The sequence below is a fragment of the Ziziphus jujuba genome, chromosome 11 (assembly GCF_031755915.1).
Source record: "Ziziphus jujuba cultivar Dongzao chromosome 11, ASM3175591v1".
Taxonomy (NCBI): Eukaryota; Viridiplantae; Streptophyta; class Magnoliopsida; order Rosales; family Rhamnaceae; genus Ziziphus; species Ziziphus jujuba.
Window position 1 is genome coordinate 5122385 of NC_083389.1, and position 19340 is coordinate 5141724.

General features: G+C 34.3%; 3 protein-coding genes across 7 annotated transcripts; 1 reads left to right on the forward strand and 2 right to left on the reverse strand.

The window, feature by feature from the left end:
* The first annotated feature begins 255 nt into the window (after positions 1–255).
* LOC107403964 (uncharacterized) lies at positions 256–3681 on the forward strand. 3 transcript variants are annotated; one of them, XM_016010893.4, is made up of 7 exons: positions 256–412; positions 976–1454; positions 1741–1793; positions 2003–2067; positions 2174–2252; positions 2448–2750; positions 3217–3681. In XM_016010893.4, the coding sequence occupies exons 2-7, from the start codon at positions 1015–1017 to the stop codon at positions 3369–3371; spliced, it is 1095 nt and encodes a 364-aa protein (XP_015866379.1). In that variant the 5' UTR covers positions 256–412; positions 976–1014; the 3' UTR covers positions 3372–3681. The 3 variants fall into 3 exon arrangements, with proteins under 3 accessions (XP_015866379.1, XP_015866380.1, XP_048321098.1); XM_016010894.4 differs by having other exon boundaries at positions 3220–3681; XM_048465141.2 differs by having other exon boundaries at positions 3172–3303.
* Positions 3682–4007: 326 nt separating this feature from the next.
* On the reverse strand, positions 4008–8881 carry LOC107403965 (rhomboid-like protein 20). Its single transcript, XM_016010895.4, has 8 exons — positions 8681–8881; positions 8439–8539; positions 7317–7457; positions 6457–6523; positions 5682–5833; positions 5464–5565; positions 4958–5080; positions 4008–4499 (listed from the first exon to the last, which is right to left on the reverse strand). Exons 1-8 carry the CDS (start codon positions 8703–8705, stop codon positions 4335–4337), a joined length of 876 nt encoding a protein of 291 aa, XP_015866381.1. The 5' UTR covers positions 8706–8881; the 3' UTR covers positions 4008–4334.
* Positions 8882–10054: 1173 nt separating this feature from the next.
* LOC107403953 (F-box protein At2g32560) lies at positions 10055–13582 on the reverse strand. 3 transcript variants are annotated; one of them, XM_060812992.1, is made up of 6 exons: positions 13441–13582; positions 11863–12991; positions 11625–11704; positions 11143–11315; positions 10904–10978; positions 10055–10624 (listed from the first exon to the last, which is right to left on the reverse strand). In XM_060812992.1, the coding sequence occupies exons 2-6, from the start codon at positions 12538–12540 to the stop codon at positions 10413–10415; spliced, it is 1218 nt and encodes a 405-aa protein (XP_060668975.1). In that variant the 5' UTR covers positions 12541–12991; positions 13441–13582; the 3' UTR covers positions 10055–10412. The 3 variants fall into 3 exon arrangements, with proteins under 3 accessions (XP_060668975.1, XP_060668974.1, XP_060668976.1); XM_060812991.1 differs by having other exon boundaries at positions 11863–13535; XM_060812993.1 differs by having other exon boundaries at positions 10055–10600; positions 11863–13531.
* Between the last annotated feature and the right edge of the window lie 5758 nt (positions 13583–19340).

The window sequence follows — 19340 nt, forward strand, 5'->3', positions numbered from 1 at the left end:
AAAAGTAAAAATTATAGACAATAATTTTGTTGTGAAATATCTAAATTAATTATGACAATTCATACGAATATCGGAATATGCCGCACCACCAATTGGAGGTCAAACGGATGGCGCCTGATCTTTTCCACCTCAACTAGCGGCCCCCACCTCCTTAAACAGAAAGCAATTCGGTGGGCCCCTATTTCATCATGGACTCATCATGACACGTGGAAAGCCAAGATTCAGTTTAGGAGACCCGCACGTGGCTACATCCCCATAGGCTTATAGCGGTTACTCGAACGTGCAGCTGGAGGGACGCGTATGATAAGCACACTGTTTATTTTATGCTGGAGAAGCTGCTAAGCTTTTTTATTTCAAGGAAGACCGAGACGGATCCGGGGCTTCCGTCGCCGGAATATTCCGATTTTTTCAGGTTCTCAAATCATCAATTTTGTTTTTTTTTTTGGTTATTATTATTATTATTATTATATATATGTATTTTTTCGTATCTTAAATTCTTGGTAAATATTTTAACTTTTTAGTGATAATGCAATTTTTATATGTTTCAATATTATGTGATATTTTTATTTTTATTTCACTCTATAAAATTGATGGGTGAGAAGCCGTATTATATGCCGGAGAGTGAGAGTTTAGTACGATTTCTTCAACTTCATAAACCCTGTTTGGTTGCTGAGAAATTGGGGAGAATTGGAGGAACAATAAAGTGTCTATAATCCTTACAAGAAACTCTGTTATCTGTCACAACATCTTCCGAGTTCTGAGCAAACAAGCAGAACATTTTTTTTTTTTTTTTTTTTTTGAAGTTACAAGCTGAAGAACTATCAGTCACCTATATTTTGTTCTTTGTAATTTTGATCTCATATTGATTGCGCACAAAAAAAAAAAAATCGAATTTTGATTTTGGATTTCCCAGCTGAGTTAGTGTCGCTGGATGGTTAAGCTAATTAAAAAAGCCTTGTGATTTTTGAAATTTAGGTCTTGGCGCAATTAGCTATCGATCGGTTTGTTTCAGTGATGCCGTATCTGGTACGAGAGAATCTATTCATTGGCAACATCGGCGATGCGGCGGAGATTCTCCAAAACGGTAGCAGTGAGATAACGCATATTCTATCGGTTCTTAGTTCGGTGTCCATATCGTTTTTCTCTGAATGGCGAAGTGGTCTCACTTTCCCTACAAAAGAAATAAAGAAGGTTTATGTCGGCGGGTCCCAAGGTGGATCGGCTTCTGAGGACGATTTAGGAGATGGGTCGAGTACTTCATTGTTCACCGGGAAGCTTTTGTACTCGTTGGAATATGCAGGTAAAGATTTGAAGCTTGTGAGGATGGCAGTGCCGCTGAGAGATATGGAGAGTGAGAATTTGTTGGATTATTTGGATGTGTGCTTGGATTTTATTGATAAAAGTAGAAAAGAAGGGTCTGTTCTAGTGCATTGCTTTGCCGGTGTGTCAAGAAGGTACAGTTTATTTACTGATTCTCTATTTTTTTATATATATTTTTATTATAATTTTACTTCAGATTATTATTATTTACTTCTTGAACTTCTTGTTGATATCAATCTGTTATAGGATTTAGAAAGCTAACTTGTATCTTTAACTGCATAAATAGAATAAGCGTTTTCTCATTACATCTTCTTGACTTCTACTAACCAAGGGCAGGTATTGTTAATGACGTGCCTAAGTTGTAGTAGTTTTTTTTTCCTATTTACTTAATAGTCAGCTCTTGGAATGTATTTTCTGCAGTGCAGCTATTATTACAGCATATCTTATGAGAACCGAGCATCTCTCTCAAGAAGGTCCGATTACATCCATTGTTTTTTTTTTTAAGCATTTGTGAGTCAACGCGTTGGTTATACCTGTAGCTTTTATTTCTTCTTATTTTTGCAAATTTTGGTAAAGCTTTTGTCAGATTTACAATATTAAGTGGATTTTCTTCCCCAAATTTGTCAAGCTTATATATCTTAGTTTTGCCTCTTCTTTTTCTCTTTTTGCTTATACTTTGCAGATGCAATAGAGTCTTTGCGGCAAAGCTGTGAATTTGTTTGCCCAAATGATGGTTTTCTAGATCAGGTGAAACAAGGCACTTCATTATCAACTTTGTTTAGAAGATACCTGTTCTTGCTGCCAATATCAATATATCTAACCCATCCCTGAAATTTTATTTCTTTTCTTGCAGTTAAAGATGTTTGAGAAAATGGGCTTCAAGGTTGATCATGCTAGCCCCATATATAAGCGCTTTCACCTGAAAGTTTTGGGTACATATCTCTCTCTCTGCCCCGCCCTGCCTCCTGTGTCTCATTTTATATGTCTCAAGGTCTATTGATTATGGACAATATTATTTTTTTCCTTTCCTTCCATTATTATGAGTTGAATCGGAAGCCAGCCTAAATTGCCTAAATTTTTGTTTCACATCTATAAACTAAAAAGAAAATTTTTTGCCATACTTGTAGGAGAGTTGTACAATCGTGGGGAGAGAATAGACAGTTCTAAATTTGGTGCGGATCCTGGGATGCCTACAGAATTTTCTTCTGAGGTAGAAGCACCAAGTGTAGGAAGTAATCGTGCAATAGCGTACCGCTGCAAGAAATGCCGGCGAATAGTTGCATTGCAGGAGAATGTTGTGGATCACAGTCCAGGTGAGGGTGAAACATCTTTTGAGTGGCACAAGCGAAGAGGTGGCAACCCATTTAACAAGTCTGATGAGTTTGAGTGTTCTTCCATTTTTGTTGAGCCTCTACGGTGGATGACGGGAGGTAACTAATCTAACGCATTCCTTACTTTTATCTCTTTCTGCTATGATTCAACTTGAATGTTGTAGTCTAGTAGATACCAGATGCATACAATCGCATGAGCCGTGATTGCATCACCAATGCCATATTACTTCAAGCCCAACTCCTTAAGGATTATTAGCCTTTGTCTCTCCCTTTTTTCTGCTGTTCGACCCAAACAATTCGTAGAGGTTCTTTTTTCAGTCGATTGTAATGACCTTAAATTAGTGGAGTTCAGCTGCCAGGAATAGAGCTCAACTTTACATTGGCCTGAACTGATCCAAGCCAACCAAACTCTAGTCTGCACTTACTTTGTACTGAATCTGATATGGATTTAGTTTATTTTTTGAAAGTCAGTAACTTTTGCTGTTTGCATATAAGGTTCATGTGATTGTTATTGGCATAGATATGTTTGAAGTAATCTGATATCGGTAGTTATGTCAACACCCAGTAGAAGAAGGTGCACTGGAGGGCAAGTTATCCTGTGTTCATTGTGAAGCTCGCTTGGGTTACTTCAATTGGTCAGGCATCCAGTGCAGTTGCGGAAGTTGGATCACCCCAGCATTTCAACTTCATAAAGGCCGAGTAGACATCGGCACTGTTTAAGATTCCGATTTCTCAATTATAGTGCTGCTATCTAATTCTCCAGCCAAGAAGCCACAAGTTCCTTTTAGATATAATTTATACTCCTGTATCATTCAACAAGGCATATCTATTCCAAGTCAACCAACACTAATGGAAGACAAGACGTTAAAGATTTTCAAAATGTTTTCTTACTAAATCTATGATGGATTTGAGGAGCTGCAGCTGGAGATTGTTGTATAAGGGATTTGGGTGTGTCTGGTCCAACCAGGTTCATTTGATGGTTTGAACATTATTATGGCTATCTATATTTTAATATTTTTGGCATGGAACATATATGAGATACTACAATAAACAAACAGTATTACTTGGGAGTGGTTCTCCCACATAGCCATACTTGTTCTGTCAGTCTCCCGCTTCGATAATGATGGACTCAAAATGCTCAAGAATTGGTGGTTCTCTACGCTATACAAATTATATTTATATATGTATATATTTTTCCCTTGAGAGGTTACATGCTGGTCGCTAAGAAGCCCAGTCTTTCTCCTATTGTGATTACCCGTCGGATTATCAGCTTGGCAAGGAAACGAAGATAGGTTTCTTTTTATGCATTCTTCCAAGTGGTATGCTCTTCTTTCAGAGCAGCCGCAGACCATAACATGTCCGAATATGAAGGGGTGTTCCATATGCATGGGTTAAACTGGAACTGTACATGTCTGTTCTCTTTCAAGGAGAATATGCATGTTGTCCATATGGTCTAAACAATTATACAAGCTCCTAGAGTCATTAGTGTGTGAATAATTGTATTCAAATTGACCCCTAAAGACCAATATTACGGATGCCTTGATGGATTTTGTAAGCAAACCAATCCAATCATCCGACTTTGGCAAAATTGTTTGACCACCATGATAGGAAATGGATAGAAGACTTCTGCCTCCAGATTTATAATAACCATAGGTTCCATTTTCCTGGACAATTTCAAGGGAGTCAGTGGGACTGCGATTCAAGAAGGATGTTTGTGGCCGTATTGACGTCATTCCTTGCATGCACAAGTGCCTGTCTAGCAGCATTCCGGTCAAAACCCATAGAAACTAGGGTGGCAATCGAGTCTTCAGGTGGCTCTGTGGAAGTTGGCATTGAAGGGTAATTTCTCTGAGACCATACAACAAGTATGAAATTAGTCAAGGCAATCAACAATGTGGAAAACTATTTGATATCGACACAAAACTTTAATATGTTCATTGTCAAATGAAAAATATTTACGTCTGTTTAACCATGCTATAAAATGCACAAATAAAGTTCGATAAAAAATCATGCTTGTAGATCAATTTTTACTATCTCCTAGATTCTGCTTCTAGTCTTGCTAACCGTGCAGATCCTCACACTAACATCACACTATCAGCCCTAAGACCCTGACAATCTGGCCTTCATATCTCACATAATAGAAGTGCCTTTGTAAAATGTGAATCTAAGAATTGCTACACCCAAGGGTTGCAATGCTACACATGCAGGGCCCATATGAAATGCAAGACTAGGACTACTTTAATGCAGTACAGTCCTGTATTATTCCAAACGGCCCCCGAAGTACATGACAGATTAAAAATACTTGCCTCCACTTGGTGACCTGTATATGATGGTGCATTACCCACAACATTCCGAGTTGGCGCTGCTGGTGGATTTCCAACTGATGGCCAAGAAAGCCGTGAAAAGAATGAAGCAACAAACTCTGGGAACTGTAAGATAGACATTTGAAACAAAATAATTAAAAATAAATGAAAAAGACAAAAAATAGAATTTTAACTCTACACTCAACTCATCTAACTATAGTGTTTAAGTCTATCCTTAATTTATTTAATCCCAGGTATAACTTAATAATATATCTTGGAAGAAGCTGGATCTATAGTGAGCTATGTAAAATGTTGCATAACTTCGTAATATAACTTGGAAGAAGCTGGATCTATAGTGAGCTATGTAAAATGTTGAACTTATTTTAATCACAAGAGAAAACCAGGTTGAAATACGTATTCTGAAAAAAATGAAAAACAAAAATGAAAAAAAAAAAAAAACGAAAAACAATTTATTTTAATTAGACAATTGCCATTGGATAATATGCAACCTTTGCCCTGCGAATACGGAAGAGATTCAGGCGATACAAGGAACCAGCAAGGATGCCACAAAGCCCTGGCAAGATAGACCTTTTCCAGGATGATAAAAGAAGCTGAAAGGAGAAAAAATAAAATTAGCTTTTATTGGCTTGTAAAGGGGAGAGCTATAAAATGAAACAAATAAATAAATTGCATATGTTTAGCATGAATAAATCCTAGTCAATCTTACCTGGAGACCAGCTAGATAAATGAAGGACTTGTCAGAAAAGCGCACACCAAATACACGAAAACGTGTTGAAACTGGAATGTCAAAGAAAAATGGTACAAATGATGCAAATATAAGACCATAAGGTCCAGAAGTGACAAGGTTTGCAGCAGGATCTGCAAAGAGAGAGAGAGAGAGAAGGAAAAAAAAAAAAAAAAAGGAGGAAAAGGTGATTTTCAGACTTATCTTCTTTGACAATTATTTTGGAAGAACAAATGCAGAAAACAAAACATCAAAGGCTATTGTATACAAAATCAAGTTCCAGCATGCACAACTTTTACCCCATATTCCACATATAAGTAAGCTCTACAATTGGAAAGCAATGAGAATTGATTAACAAATCCATAACATAGCACAAGAAGCATGGATCACTTTAGCTTTCAGACCATCAGGTAGTTTATCATGGTATATCAATCAAGCACAATGCCACATCCCATTATCAAGAGGCCACAATAACTTGGCTAAAGTTTTTAGATTCATTTTGTAGAATGGGATGTTTTGATATTGCCATATCGCATAAGTGCAGCAAGCAGATATAATAAGCTAACTTTTAAATTTTAATTTGTAGGACAACAACATATTAAAAAAAAAAAAAAATGAAAAAAGAAAAGAAAGAAAGTGTACAAAAGAAAAGAAAAAAAAAAAAGTGAACATATATATATATATATATATATATATTAGTGAAAGTTAATTCAAAATTAAAAGAGTATGACATTGAACTAAAATCAGTATTGAATACCTTTAAGGAGTGCAAGAGCGAAGACCTCAAAGAGTAATGCAACTGTCAAAGAAAACAAAATAAAGACCTGCAAAACCAGGTGAGACTTATGATTTATCAAAAGACGCTATATTAAAAGTTAGTTCGTTATATCTTTATCGACTCTATTATATTGTTGAATGGAAGGAGGTATTGACAAAATGACGTATTAAGAAAGTGAAGGATTAAAAAAGAAAAAAAAGAAGAAAAAAAAAATTTTCTTTAACAAGGATTTGATTGACAGATCATTAGAAGAATGCCTCGTAAAGTCCACCAGGCAGACAAAAAAGTAGTAAAAATAAAACTTGTTTATACAAGCAGAGAACTTAAAACAATTCAAATGCAGAATATTCAATAATGCGACCCTCACTATGTTAAACTCATGGTCAAGTGTGCATATCCCCGGCATAGAAGAAAATTAGACTATAGCTAGCGGGAAGCACTGAATTCTTATAAAGCTAATTAACATCCAGATTTTGTACAAGTGGAGGTCAGAGGCATTAAATCCCATAAAATTGTTTCATATTAGAGAAATTTGTAAATTAAAATTGAGTATCATAGTTAACAGGAGGTTTTCCTGCCTAAGGTTTTCCATTTCCACTCTCTTATTCCTTCTCTTCTTTCTCCTTAATTTACTTTACTATCAGTAGATATCAACATCATCTTCAAAAAACTCTTACTCTTCTTTTCAATGAGAAAGCATTCAGAGTATCTTAAAGAATAATGACATAACAACTACCAGATAATTAATTACACCTTGGATTCATTAGGAAGATATCCAGAAGAGATATTTAAATATCGAAGGAGAATTCATGAATAGTTTAAGCTACATGATTACTGACCGAGTACTTGTTAGAACCAATTTGTCTCTCAAAGACCCTGAAGTAGTATAGCAGATACAATCCAAATATGAGTTCTGGCGTAGACGAAAAGGCAAGAACAGACATGATCAACTTCCAAATGCGAAGCTTCCCAAAAATATCCTGTTAAATAAATGAAATGAAAAATAAAAAAGTGTAAGAAATTAAGAATGCACTGAAGGGCTCCTGTTGCATTATTGTGGATTGTCTTGTACTCGTTTAAGTACAGTGGTACAAGAAAATTTTCTCACCTAAACATAAGTTTACTTCCAAAATAAAAACCAAACAAAGCGAGTCTGAACTTTTCCATTGTTATGTTAGTCAAGTTTGTATTTAGGCTACTAAACTAGAATCAGCAACTTGTGGCCTCAACCAAACCAAACTGAGAGGCAACCTTGCCAATATAGATCTCTATTCATTAAAGAAAGAATATTCACTTCAAGGAATTAAGAAGCCTAGAGTTTATGAGAAAGGATGGCTTAAAGTATGACGAAAGCTTAGACACGCTCATATGGTGTTATAGAAATCTAAAAAAGCCCTAGAATGCAAGCTACAATGATTAAATAAAAGACACGTAGAGTGGTGTAATCTAAACAAGAAAGCACTTAAATCAACCTCAACTTAAGCCACCAATTAACAAAAGCACATTTAAAGAGCCAAAACAGCGAACCTAACACTATAACCCCAATTTAAGCTGCAACCCAATACAGGAGCACAAAATCCACATCCAATAACACTTGGAGATGACAATAGTGTTCAGTTAAAATGCTTTATAATGATGATAGTAAATTTTGAACGATATCCCACATTTAGAAGTAAACTAAAACTTTAATTCAAATGACGCCTTAAGAATCCAATCAGAGAAGTGAGACGCCTAAACAATTATCATTGAATAATATAAACAACAAAAAACAAATTAAGAAACTAAGAAGACCAAAGAAAAAAAGTTGCATTTGAAATTCCTATTGGCAAATAACCTAACCTGCTCGCAATTCCATCTAAAAATGCAGGGATCTTAATGAAAACCGAAAGAAATCAGTGAAATATGTAATTTTTATTTTTATTTTTTTCTGCAAACGAAAAAGAAAGAGTGAGAAGGAGTACCAGATACGACAATCCGAGCTTAGAAGAACGACCTTGGATCCCGAAGAAGACGGTGAACAGAGCGCAAGCAATAAGGAAGGTTCTTGTAACAGGAGCATTGTCTATGAAACAGAAACCAGAAACAAGAAACATGGACGATCATGGGATTAGGAAAAACAAAAAAAAAAAAAAAAAAAAAAAGGGTACGAAATGAAATACAGGAAAAAGTAGATGGGTAATTCAGGAAAGAAACTTTTACGTACTGAAACCAGATGGACCGCCGTTCATCTTCAGAGTGAAGAAAGGAAGAGGAAGAAGGAAGGAAGGAAGGAAGGAAGGGAGGACCTTCAAAGCCTCTGTAATTTCCTCAACTTCTCTGGGGGTTAAAAGAGTTTCCGTCTGGGTCTGTGACTCTCTCTGTCTGCGCCTTACGTTTTATTTTTTTTGTTTTCCTTTTCTACACGGATGGTTGACGGAAAAAATAAAAGTTGATCAACGGATAGACTAATAAGTTCTTCATCTACCGAGCCAAGGAAAAATAATAAAATAAAATTATCTCCTTTTTACCTCCTTTTTTTTTTTTTTTTTAATACTATTTTCTTAATGCGATGTTAATAACGATACTTGTGGATAATTTTCAGTTTTATAATTTATTAAGGACGAATTTAAAAATTATACAAAGATAAAAATAAAAATAAAAAATATTGTAATTTTCTTCAACAACATTATTAACTCTAGCGATTTAATAAGCTGTGGAGTTGTTACATCATGGTATGTCAATTATTAAACTAAACTAATGTCGGTAAATAATTAGTTCCAAAGTATTTTATAGATATCTTTTCTTTAAAAAAAAAAAAAAGTTTAGCTAGATATTCTATTTGGGATGAATTTTAAGCAGTATAAATAAAATAAAAAACAAAAACTTATAGTATTAATTTTTTTAACAAAACTATTATTATAGTGATTATTAACATTAGCTTACCAATTGACATGCCAACAAATACCAAACACAGGCTAGATCTTTTTATGTAGCAATAACTTATATATTTTTTGTAATCAAAACTTCAATCGTATTATTATTTTTATCAATTATCAAAATTGCTATCATTATTGCTATCATTATGTCATTTAACAATTTAAATATTATTGTCACTACCATCACTACTCATAATCTTTTTAAAATTCTACCAATAACCATCCATTATCTTTTTCTGTTACAAGTAGCATTATAACTATATTTATTTCCATTTCTACCACTATAGAAGACTATGAAAAACATAAAGAGAAATAAGTAAGTTAAAATGATGTCACTTATACGGTGGAACTCTGGTTTGTCAAATATAAATGAGTCAGTTAAGGGAATAGTATGTGGACATGTAAAGATTCAAGCTGAAATCGTTTTAGGGTATGTATGATTCTCCACTCTGTAAATGGAAAACACTGCTGGCATGTGATTGTGGAGGATTATGATAATTTTTGTAGTATTTGGAAAGTCCATCAAGAGAATATTTAGGCAGAATTTCGAGTTTATTGAGAAAAGTTGTGTGACTGACGTTTGCATTGTTTGATTAATGGGGCCACATAATTAGCTAATATATACATATATAGGTGGTCATTTAATATTAATAAAAAAAAAAAAAAAAAAAAGAAGCTAAAGCTATAGCTACTTATAGAAATATGAAGAAAATAACTACAAAATTATGTGTCAAATAAAGTAGAGAATTACGTCGACTGTACATTCCAAGTTATACACACACACACACACACACACACACACACTCTCTCTCTCTCTTCAAGGGGCCTGTGTCCTTGCAAAACTAACAGAAACATGAAGCATATAAATATATATATATATATATAATGCCTACTTCTTTCTCTTCTCTCTGTATGTACATTATATATGAATGAACTGTTGTTCATGACAAGCAGAGATGGACCAAAAAAGATGGGGCTTGGTATTAATTTCCAGAGCATGAGGAATTTTTTATGCAAGTTTTAATCCAGGACTCTGGTAGGCCAACGCCGTTTCCACATTGAAATCTCATCCTGATGGTAAAGTTTTCGAATGCCTCCATAAAATCCATCTGCCTCATTGCCTTCTTCTCTATGCTCTTTCCTATTTATCATTGTTCTTCTCCATCTTGATCCTGGAGTGTACTGGTTGAACTCCAATATCACCATTTCTGCAACCACTCCAACCCAATCCTCTGTGAGTTTTATAATATACCCCGCAAGAACTCAAATACAATCAAAAAGAAAGTACTGCTAATTAACTTCTCAAGAATCAGAAAAAGCAAGGAAGCTTCAGTCTCAATTCATTTATATATCTTCACTAGTCCAATGGAATTGGGAATAAACATTGAGAAAGCCCAACTCATAAGGAGCGAAGAGAGGTAGCAACTCAAAACTAGTTGCAGAGAGAAAATGAACCAAAAAAAAGAAAAAAAAAAAGTCAAGAATTTGAGGGAGTTAAATAACTTTCTTACCACTATAATGACAGCTGCAGCGATTTTCAATTCCATCACATGATTCCAAGTGTCCAACAACACCATACCACCAACCTACAATACATTTTAACTCCAGGTTAATGTGTTGCTTATCTTTAAGAAATGGAATATAAAAATTTCATTCTTCTGAAGGGAAAAACATGAACAATAATAAGATGAAATGCTATTTATATTCTCTGTTCATAATTCATATAGAAAGATGGGATTCAGAAAGAGACCATAAGGGAACTCCCTGTTTCTTCTCCACTGAATCTCAATATGATCACCCGGTTTCAAGTCATGTAAACAATCAGATTCATGAAGCATATTTGGAGGAGTATCAATCGGTGGTGCTCTAAGCCTATCCCACTGTATGTTATCCTCTATTGTCCTCCGGGCATGAGGAGAATATCTGCAAAAATATCAAGCATCTAGGTTCATTCTCCCCTCACACTCACAATTTGTTAGCAAATTAGAATTCTGCAAGACTGACCACAGTTGTATAGAATTTCAATATTGAAACTGGTAGAATTCAAGATTATGAAAAAAGGTAGTAGTTTTTTTTTTTTTTTTTTTTTTTTTTTAAGGGCTCATATAAAAGGAGCCAAAAGCGATTAGTTGGAGCAAACAATCTTCTGCTTAAACAACAAACGCACAAAGCCTGGATTTTTAAAAGCTCATGTCATGGAGTTATATTTTGAGGAATGGCACTTTTCTATACCTTGCCTGAAAGGTGTCAGTCTGAGAGTCATAGCTAAGTAGGGCATCGTAGCATGACAGCATAAACCCAACATGACCATTCTGCAACCAAAAAGCATATGTCTTTCATTGAATTGTCCAAACACCAGAAGGAGTAGCATAGTGACAGTGAATTCGCACATATTTAGCAAAAACAATTAATGCAATATAAGAAATTAAAAGGGTTATTGCTTTCTGGTGAGTTGAGTTTAGATAGTTACCTCTCGATTATAGACCTGAGCTGGAAACCAGAACTTGCCACTCTCAAGGGAAAGGTACAAACCCATGATGGAATCAGCCGGTAATCTACTCCTTGCCTTGCTACTGTTTTCTAGTTTGGGCGATCTAATTCTAATCCAGGAAAGAGGCCAGAGATTACAAAGAGACTCACAAAGACCTCTCTTCTTGTTTTGGTCAGAGAGGCTGAATCTCCTGCTTGAGGCTATATGTGACCGCCATTCTCTATAAGCAGCATCACCAAGCACCCCATCCCACCTCTGCTTCATGTGTTTCTTCCATAGATGATCACTTGTGCATTTTTCCCTCAAAGAAGTGCAAACCCCAGCCATACTGCATAACCCGACTGGCGAAAGCCGCTCAAAAATGCATTCCAAGGTCAAATCAGGCAAATCCAGCAGGGAAATCCTCTCTTTCTCTTCTACATTCTCCACTTTCAAACTACCACTCATGTTCTTCAGAGGAGGGGATGTAGGGACTCGAAAAGAAGCCAGAACAATTCTACTTTTTCGGAACCAGGAGACAAGAAAACTGGAAATTTCCCCCCACAGCCAAGTAGATAACAAGTTTAGCTTACCCACCCATGATGACTTGATTGGTTTGTGAGTGAAGGACTTGGAAAGAAGAATGAAGGAGACACAGGAGATTAAGAAGTAAAGCATTGGATTGAGTGAAAGTTTATTTCAAAGGGCTAATATTCAGTTTGAGATCATGTACATCAAAAATGAAAAGATGATGAAAGAAGGAGCTTAATTAGAACTGCAAACATGAAGCAGTGGAAAATGCAACCATCTATATGAAAAGTGTGGTGCAAAAGAAAGTTGTGTTAAAAATTGTTTTCTCCTTGTAGTTTTTAATAAAGAAAGATTCACCAATGGCAGATAAGAGGCTGCTAGATTGGCAAAAATGGACAGAGCAACCAGGTGGACCTTTATCACAATCTTATGAATTGAAGGCCTAGGGATATCCGACACAGCAGCCGACTAGTTTTGATTGCTGGTAGTTAATGTACCATACTCAATTTGTAGAACAAATTAACATGGAGTCTAGCTACCAGCATATGCAAATGGCATCCAGATACAGTGAATTCCCACGAAACTGAAAGAACCAAAACTGATACGGACAGTGGAGGGCAGCTGTCAGTCTTAAGATTTAGAAGAATTTCACATGAAGGAACTTTCTTTTCTTTTTTGTTCTTAAAAAAAAAAAAAAAAAAGAATAAAATCTGACAAAATTTTTTATCTTAGATTTAGATTTAGATGATGAGAACCCATCAAATTATTGGATGGATAAATGAAGATTAAGAAATCCACTTGTCAAAATCTAACGGTAGTTTGAAATGAAAACCCAAAAATATATCCATGGAAAATGAAATACATGTAAAACAAATGTATGGTAGGTAGAAGGGGACCAAAATTACGTGGATTAGAAAACAAGATTTGTTAATTAACTTCACAATTCCACGTTGCTATAAAAATAAATTAAAAAAAAACTGGAGCAATAAAAAAAAAAGAAAAAAAAGAAGCACATACCAATAATTACTATTACCAGAAGCTTGTTACCTGATTAAAGAAACAAACAGGGTATTTCCGAGTTCACCCAGAACTTCATTATAATTTTCCTTTCCGTTCCTTTTTCTCTCTTTCTCTCTCTCTTTTTTTTTTTTTTTTTAATATATTCCAACTATAAAGAAGAAGAAGAGGAGAAGAGAGAATGACAATATTTAAGAGATTGCTGACAGGTCTTAGGGGCGGTGTTTAATGCAGTGAAGGATACCTTTTTGGTGAGTGTCAACGTGATTTTGTCACAATGCCATAATAAAAACCCACCAGTCATTAGTTTCGTTGCCTAACTTCCACCAAACTCCAACACCTTTTCCATACCACAGCCATGGAAATTGCAAGACAAATCATACCTCATTTAAAAGAGAGAGATTGTGACCGTTTTACATGACTTGTTGACGTCAGTTTTGTAAATATAATTTTTTCCTAATTTAATTGGTCCTCACTCACCATAGAAAATGACCTATGGAACTTGGCCTAGCCTTGTTACCTATGATGATGATTCCAATGTCCTTCCCGGCCTTTTGTTTTTTTTAATCTGTACATTGTGCTGCCACTATGAGCCTAACGATTCTTTTTGGATTAATCATTATTTTAAAACTGTTTTAACTTTGCTTTTTTCCTTTTACTTTTTCCTCTTTTCCATGTCAAGGATATATATATATATATATATATTTATAACTGTTAAGAGAATAATTCTGGATTCATATAATATACAGGACACAATTTGCACTGTTAAATTATGCTTCATTTTGGTAGGAACTGAAGCAAACCATATTGGTTCCAATTATTAGCGAAAGCACCATTTTTCCCTATGCCTGCCTACACTATGTGGCATGCATCTCAGGTCAACCATGTAGCTACCTTCTTGCCAATGATGTCTTGTCCTAAGAGCTTTTGGATAAGTTTTGATGATGTCTTGTAAGCACTAAGAAAAAATCCAGATTAGACAGAATAATTATGTATATTTTGATTGTCGGCCTCTGCTTGATCTTGACTGTAGCTTCTGACTTGCTGCATTGAAAATTTTAGGGGGGTACCCAAAAAAAAAAAAAAAAAAAAGATTTAACTAGGATGGACAAAATGTCCATTTTTCAGCGGAATTTAATTTTGCAGCACTTGAGCAACCCAATAAATGCCCTTGTGTCCACCCTGCTTTTGTTAGAATCGCCAGTCATAATCTTTCAAAAAAATCATGTAATAGCTAGGAGAATTTACCAATTGGAGAAACTTTGAATATCCTTTGCAAGAAAAATACAATTTTTTTTTTTTATTGGTAAGCTTTTTAAGACTATATTCAGTTTCAAACTTGTTTGGCCCACTCCATAAAAATGGTATATATAAATCTTGATTAATTATGTAAACGCTGGAAAGACCCTTTGACTTTTAATATAAATAGTTACGTCATCTACATTAATTTCTGAATATATATATATATATATATGTATATATAGGTCGCCTACTTCTCTGTTGAAAAGTAAATGGCTGTAAATGGTTTGGTGGAGGTTTTTGGTGTCACATAATTTCTCATTTACATATTTTTTCTAGTAGTTGAGCTAATTAATAACCAACTTTCTAAAATTTTGATTAAATATTAATTAAGCCGCTCCTCTTAAGAAATGGAAAGTATATAATGCCAAATTACCCTCTGTGATGCAAGATGTAAATTGATAAAGAATTTACTTTTCATATTATATTTTTAGCTAATATTACAAACTCACTGGTTTAACTGTCGCAATTAATAATTCGCATGCTAATAGATGATCTCATTGGGTGACAAATAAATAACAGTACTCCAAAATGCATAACCATGTAATAGTGGAGGAAACGTGGAAACCAACATATTAATACCAGTATACAAGTACACTTTTGATATCCAAGTATATATACATGCACTTTTTTTTTTTTTTGGGTAAACCAGTATATACATACACTTGTATACACATTTAAAAGAGGTTACATATTATTACTACTAATATAAATATATTGATTGTTTAATTAAGTTGCAGCTGCGTGGTGGTTTTCCATTACTGTAGAGTTGGGAAGCTAGGCAATCCATGAAAGGAGGACATTTTGTCCTTTTGTTCTTTCACCAAGAACTTTAATTTTGTGGGTTAGAACATCAAAATCAGGAATATGGATATTATAATGCGGGTTTTATTGTTGTAATAATATGAACTTTGAGGAATAAGTGGTGGGGGACGCCTTGTAGTGGAATCTTAGTCAAAGTAGAAACCCTTTTTTTGATTATTTGATTCTCCAAATCGTAAGATTCAGCAATCAGCATGGCATATATATATATATATATATATATAGATGAGAAATCGCCATTCATTTGGTTCAAGATTGGTGCGATGTCATTGTAACTTCATGGGAATCCAGAAACATTAAATCAATTAGAAAACTCGATGAAAAGTGAGATTGGAGGGCCCAAAACGCAGGTCAGTTCTCTTATCAAAATTAAACACTAAACTTAATGGTGCTTTAGTTAGTTCTCAACATTTATTAAAGACCATAAAATAGTTGATTACTGAATGTATTATTATTGATGTTAGTATTAAATAAAGCAAATGAGCTTTTGGTTTGTGATCATATGGGCATGCACTAAGCAATTAGCTTTAGAGGATTCTGATGATGATATTCTAATATTATAGGATACCATTTACGTGCATGTGGGGAGCATATATGTAATATTTAGATAAATGGATATGTATGGTTCAATTTCCGGATATGCTTTGCAATTCTCTCACTTCCTTTCCACCCTCCCTCTTCCTCAACACTACTTAATGGATTTTTATCTCATCTTTGCATGAATTTCATGATATCCTTTTTCTTTTTCCTTTTCATCTTTTTTTTCTCAGCACACATAAATGACTTATGATTGGCCAGAATTTATAACATATAGCATATATAGCTACTCTGAAACCTATAGCTGGCTAAAAAGTTTTACGAGGCAGATCATAATGCTGAAGCATCTGCCAATTTGGTTCGAGTTAACATTCATTTTCATTTGGTTACTTCTTTTAATTTGACTCCTACAAAGGAGCATCATCATATATAAAATGTTTGAGAACAAGAAACTCAGCATGTACAAAATTAAGAAACCCTATTTATGAATACAAACGGCTAACTCTTACTTACATACCTACATACATGCATATATATATATTATTATATTATTATATGGATTCTCTTATATATGATATTTTGTACTGAATATTTCATCAAAAAAAAATTCTTATCTATATGCAAATTGTTGCATTAAAAGTTTTAAACGTATATCTATTCACATATAGATAGGCATTGTCCTAATAATTCTGGATAAGAAATTTTTTTTTTTTTTTTTTTTTAACTTACTAGAGATTTTATATATATATATATATATATATATATATTATATGTAAAGTAATTAAGTTCCTTATATATAATCTATTGGATTGGAACCGATTTACATCCAAAAGCTTTTTTGGCATATAAATATTCTAACGCTCTTTCTCTCCTTATAACTTCTGGATTGTATAATTTGCATTCGCCCACGTGATTGCACTGTTCTGAAAAAGGTAGCTCAAATACATCAAACAGATAATTGAAGGAAATAGTGGATAGGTGAGTCTTAGCAATGAAACTTACTCTAGAGCTTCAAAGGTTAAAATTTGATTTAGAGATATTTTGATGGTATGTTTTAGCATGTCCCCGACCTAAATTCATAACCAAAACAACAAAAGAGCCCAAAGCAACAAAAGCCACAACCAACAAAAGTAGCTTTTTGCCAAAAGATGAGTAAGCAGAACATTAAAGGAGCCTCTGCTCCACCTCTTCCAGATAATATTATGACACACAATAATTCATCCCAAATTATAATAATTTTTTTTTTTTAAATTTTTATATTGCGTCATTCACGTTTTAAATTATAAATCTCTCTATATTTTTTGTACTAATCAAGGTTACTTGGCAGGAAACTCCATGGAACCAACCGTATATAATTCAATTGGAAAGAGCTGATAAAGGTTTTTATAGGTTAGTTATTGGAGTGGGATGGGGATCCACACAAAATCAAAACCTCAACCTGTGTTCAGGGCACTGACAAATTAAGAATATCTTTACCCCGAATATTGTTATATATATTATTACCTAAAACTTTATTACATCATCATATTCTTAATACATTTTTCAACATAATCATTGAGTTAATTTATCTTACCACCAGAGATTAAAAGAAAAAAATGATATGTTTTATGACCTAGGATAGGGTAGGCAAATTTGCTTTATTATAGAAAGTTTAAAAATATCATTATAAAAGAATCAAGAGATACCCAAGATCAAAATGGATGTGGAGACAAAATATTCAAAATGATTAGCAATGATCTTTTGTTAATATATGCACTTGGTTTGATTTGGACCAATGTGATGGATTCTGCTATAAGGCTATATATGTAACAGAATCTTGGTGTAGGGGAAGTTCATGAAAGAGAGATAGAGTATCTGATATTATCCTCCAAATCTTTGTTCACTTGATACAAAGTTTTTTGGGTCATGAGCAACCACCTCAGGTAATCTCAATTATGGGAGCACTATTAATTCTCTCTCTTTTCATTTATATATACATATATATATATATATATATATGCACATATATTATATTATTGCATTATTGGGGGCAACGGGAAGGGAAAGGGGAAAGAGTAGAGGAGGTATGAAAATATGATTTTTGGTAGATGGAGGTATGAATATGATGTGAAGGTTAGCAGTAGCATAGTGAGTGATGAGGTCCAGCAAAGAGAAAGAAAGACAGAGCATCATAAGAAAGGGAAATGGTCCAAAAGGAGTGGACCCAATTATTTGTGTTAGGATGGTAGGGGACTCATAGGAAACAACTGGGTAGGCTTTAAGATCAGGTGGAGTCTTTTTGGCTCTTACAAAACAAAAGCTGCATCCTCATTAAGTGTGGTTTTGGTTGGATCTAACTCAACTCTATCAGAGGTGACTGTGGGTGGTCCATCAACTCAGTATCTCCATTCCTTTTCCTTTCCTTTCTTAAATTCCATAGTTAAATAAAGAACAAAACAAACAAACAAAAGAGTGCTAAATTACGGTCAGCCAAAAAACAAATTTTTAACTAATTTTGATGATTTTACTTGCTGTTATGGGATTATTTCTTAGATGGGAAACAATGAGGATATAAACCATGCGTTAAATTTGGTAGGAAGGGAAAGTGACAGAGCATATATATATATATATATATGGTTAAAGATCAAACAAGCCATTAATTATTGTTTGATTGCAGATGGGAAAAAAGGACCATCAGAATTCACAGGCAATGATGATGATGGTTTATATTTGGTTAAAGATTCCAAAGGTGAAAAGATTGTCTTATCAAATAATGTACAAAGTTTGCACCAATTATGTAATTCCACTGCACATGCTGCTTTTTTTGCCCCCCTATCGCAAAACAAAACAGATCATCCAACATACCTTCATTCTCTCACCCCAGGCCTCAGCTAGGATTGAGCTCCAACCTTGTTTACCACAACTCACAAAATTAAAATGAAGATTTCCCATTTTCTATAGCTTGAGATGAACTGTTGAAACCTTTTGTTTTTTTTGTTTTTTTTTTTTTTTTTGGGGGGGGAATTCGTTTCTTAAAAGTCTGGGAACAGAAAGCAAAAGGTTTTTTCGCACTAGAAAGGTAGGCCATGGGTTCAAGTCATACCCCATTCAGGTTATAGAATTTAATATCAAAATCCAAATAGATAAATGACGTAGGAACTTGTACAAAGTATCTTTTCTTGTTTGGGAGAATCAAGTTCTGGCCTCGAAAGCAAGCATCAGATTCCATCACATCCGCATCCAAATCCATTTTCACGTACACCGCCCTTCTTGCTTTTTTCCACTGTTTCATG

Bases quoted from the DNA above. Each gene is read 5' to 3' on its own strand.
- LOC107403964 (XM_016010893.4), top strand. From the start codon at position 1,015: ATGCCGTATCTGGTACGAGAGAATCTATTCATTGGCAACATCGGCGAT. The intron at 1,794-2,002 runs GTCCGATTACAT...TATACTTTGCAG, and splicing joins CGAGCATCTCTCTCAAGAAG to ATGCAATAGAGTCTTTGCGG. The intron at 2,751-3,216 runs GTAACTAATCTA...GTCAACACCCAG, and splicing joins TCTACGGTGGATGACGGGAG to TAGAAGAAGGTGCACTGGAG.
- LOC107403965 (XM_016010895.4), bottom strand. From the start codon at position 8,705: ATGAACGGCGGTCCATCTGGTTTCA. The intron at 7,458-8,438 runs GTACTCCTTCTC...TTTATTTAACAG, and splicing joins AGCTCGGATTGTCGTATCTG to GATATTTTTGGGAAGCTTCG. The intron at 5,834-6,456 runs GTATTCAATACT...CTCTCTTTGCAG, and splicing joins CGCTCTTGCACTCCTTAAAG to ATCCTGCTGCAAACCTTGTC.
- LOC107403953 (XM_060812992.1), bottom strand. From the start codon at position 12,540: ATGCTTTACTTCTTAATCTCCTGTGTCTCCTTCATTCTTCTTTCCAAG. The intron at 11,316-11,624 runs GTATAGAAAAGT...ATATTTTTGCAG, and splicing joins ACTGACACCTTTCAGGCAAG to ATATTCTCCTCATGCCCGGA. The intron at 10,979-11,142 runs GTCTCTTTCTGA...AATGTATTGTAG, and splicing joins AAACAGGGAGTTCCCTTATG to GTTGGTGGTATGGTGTTGTT.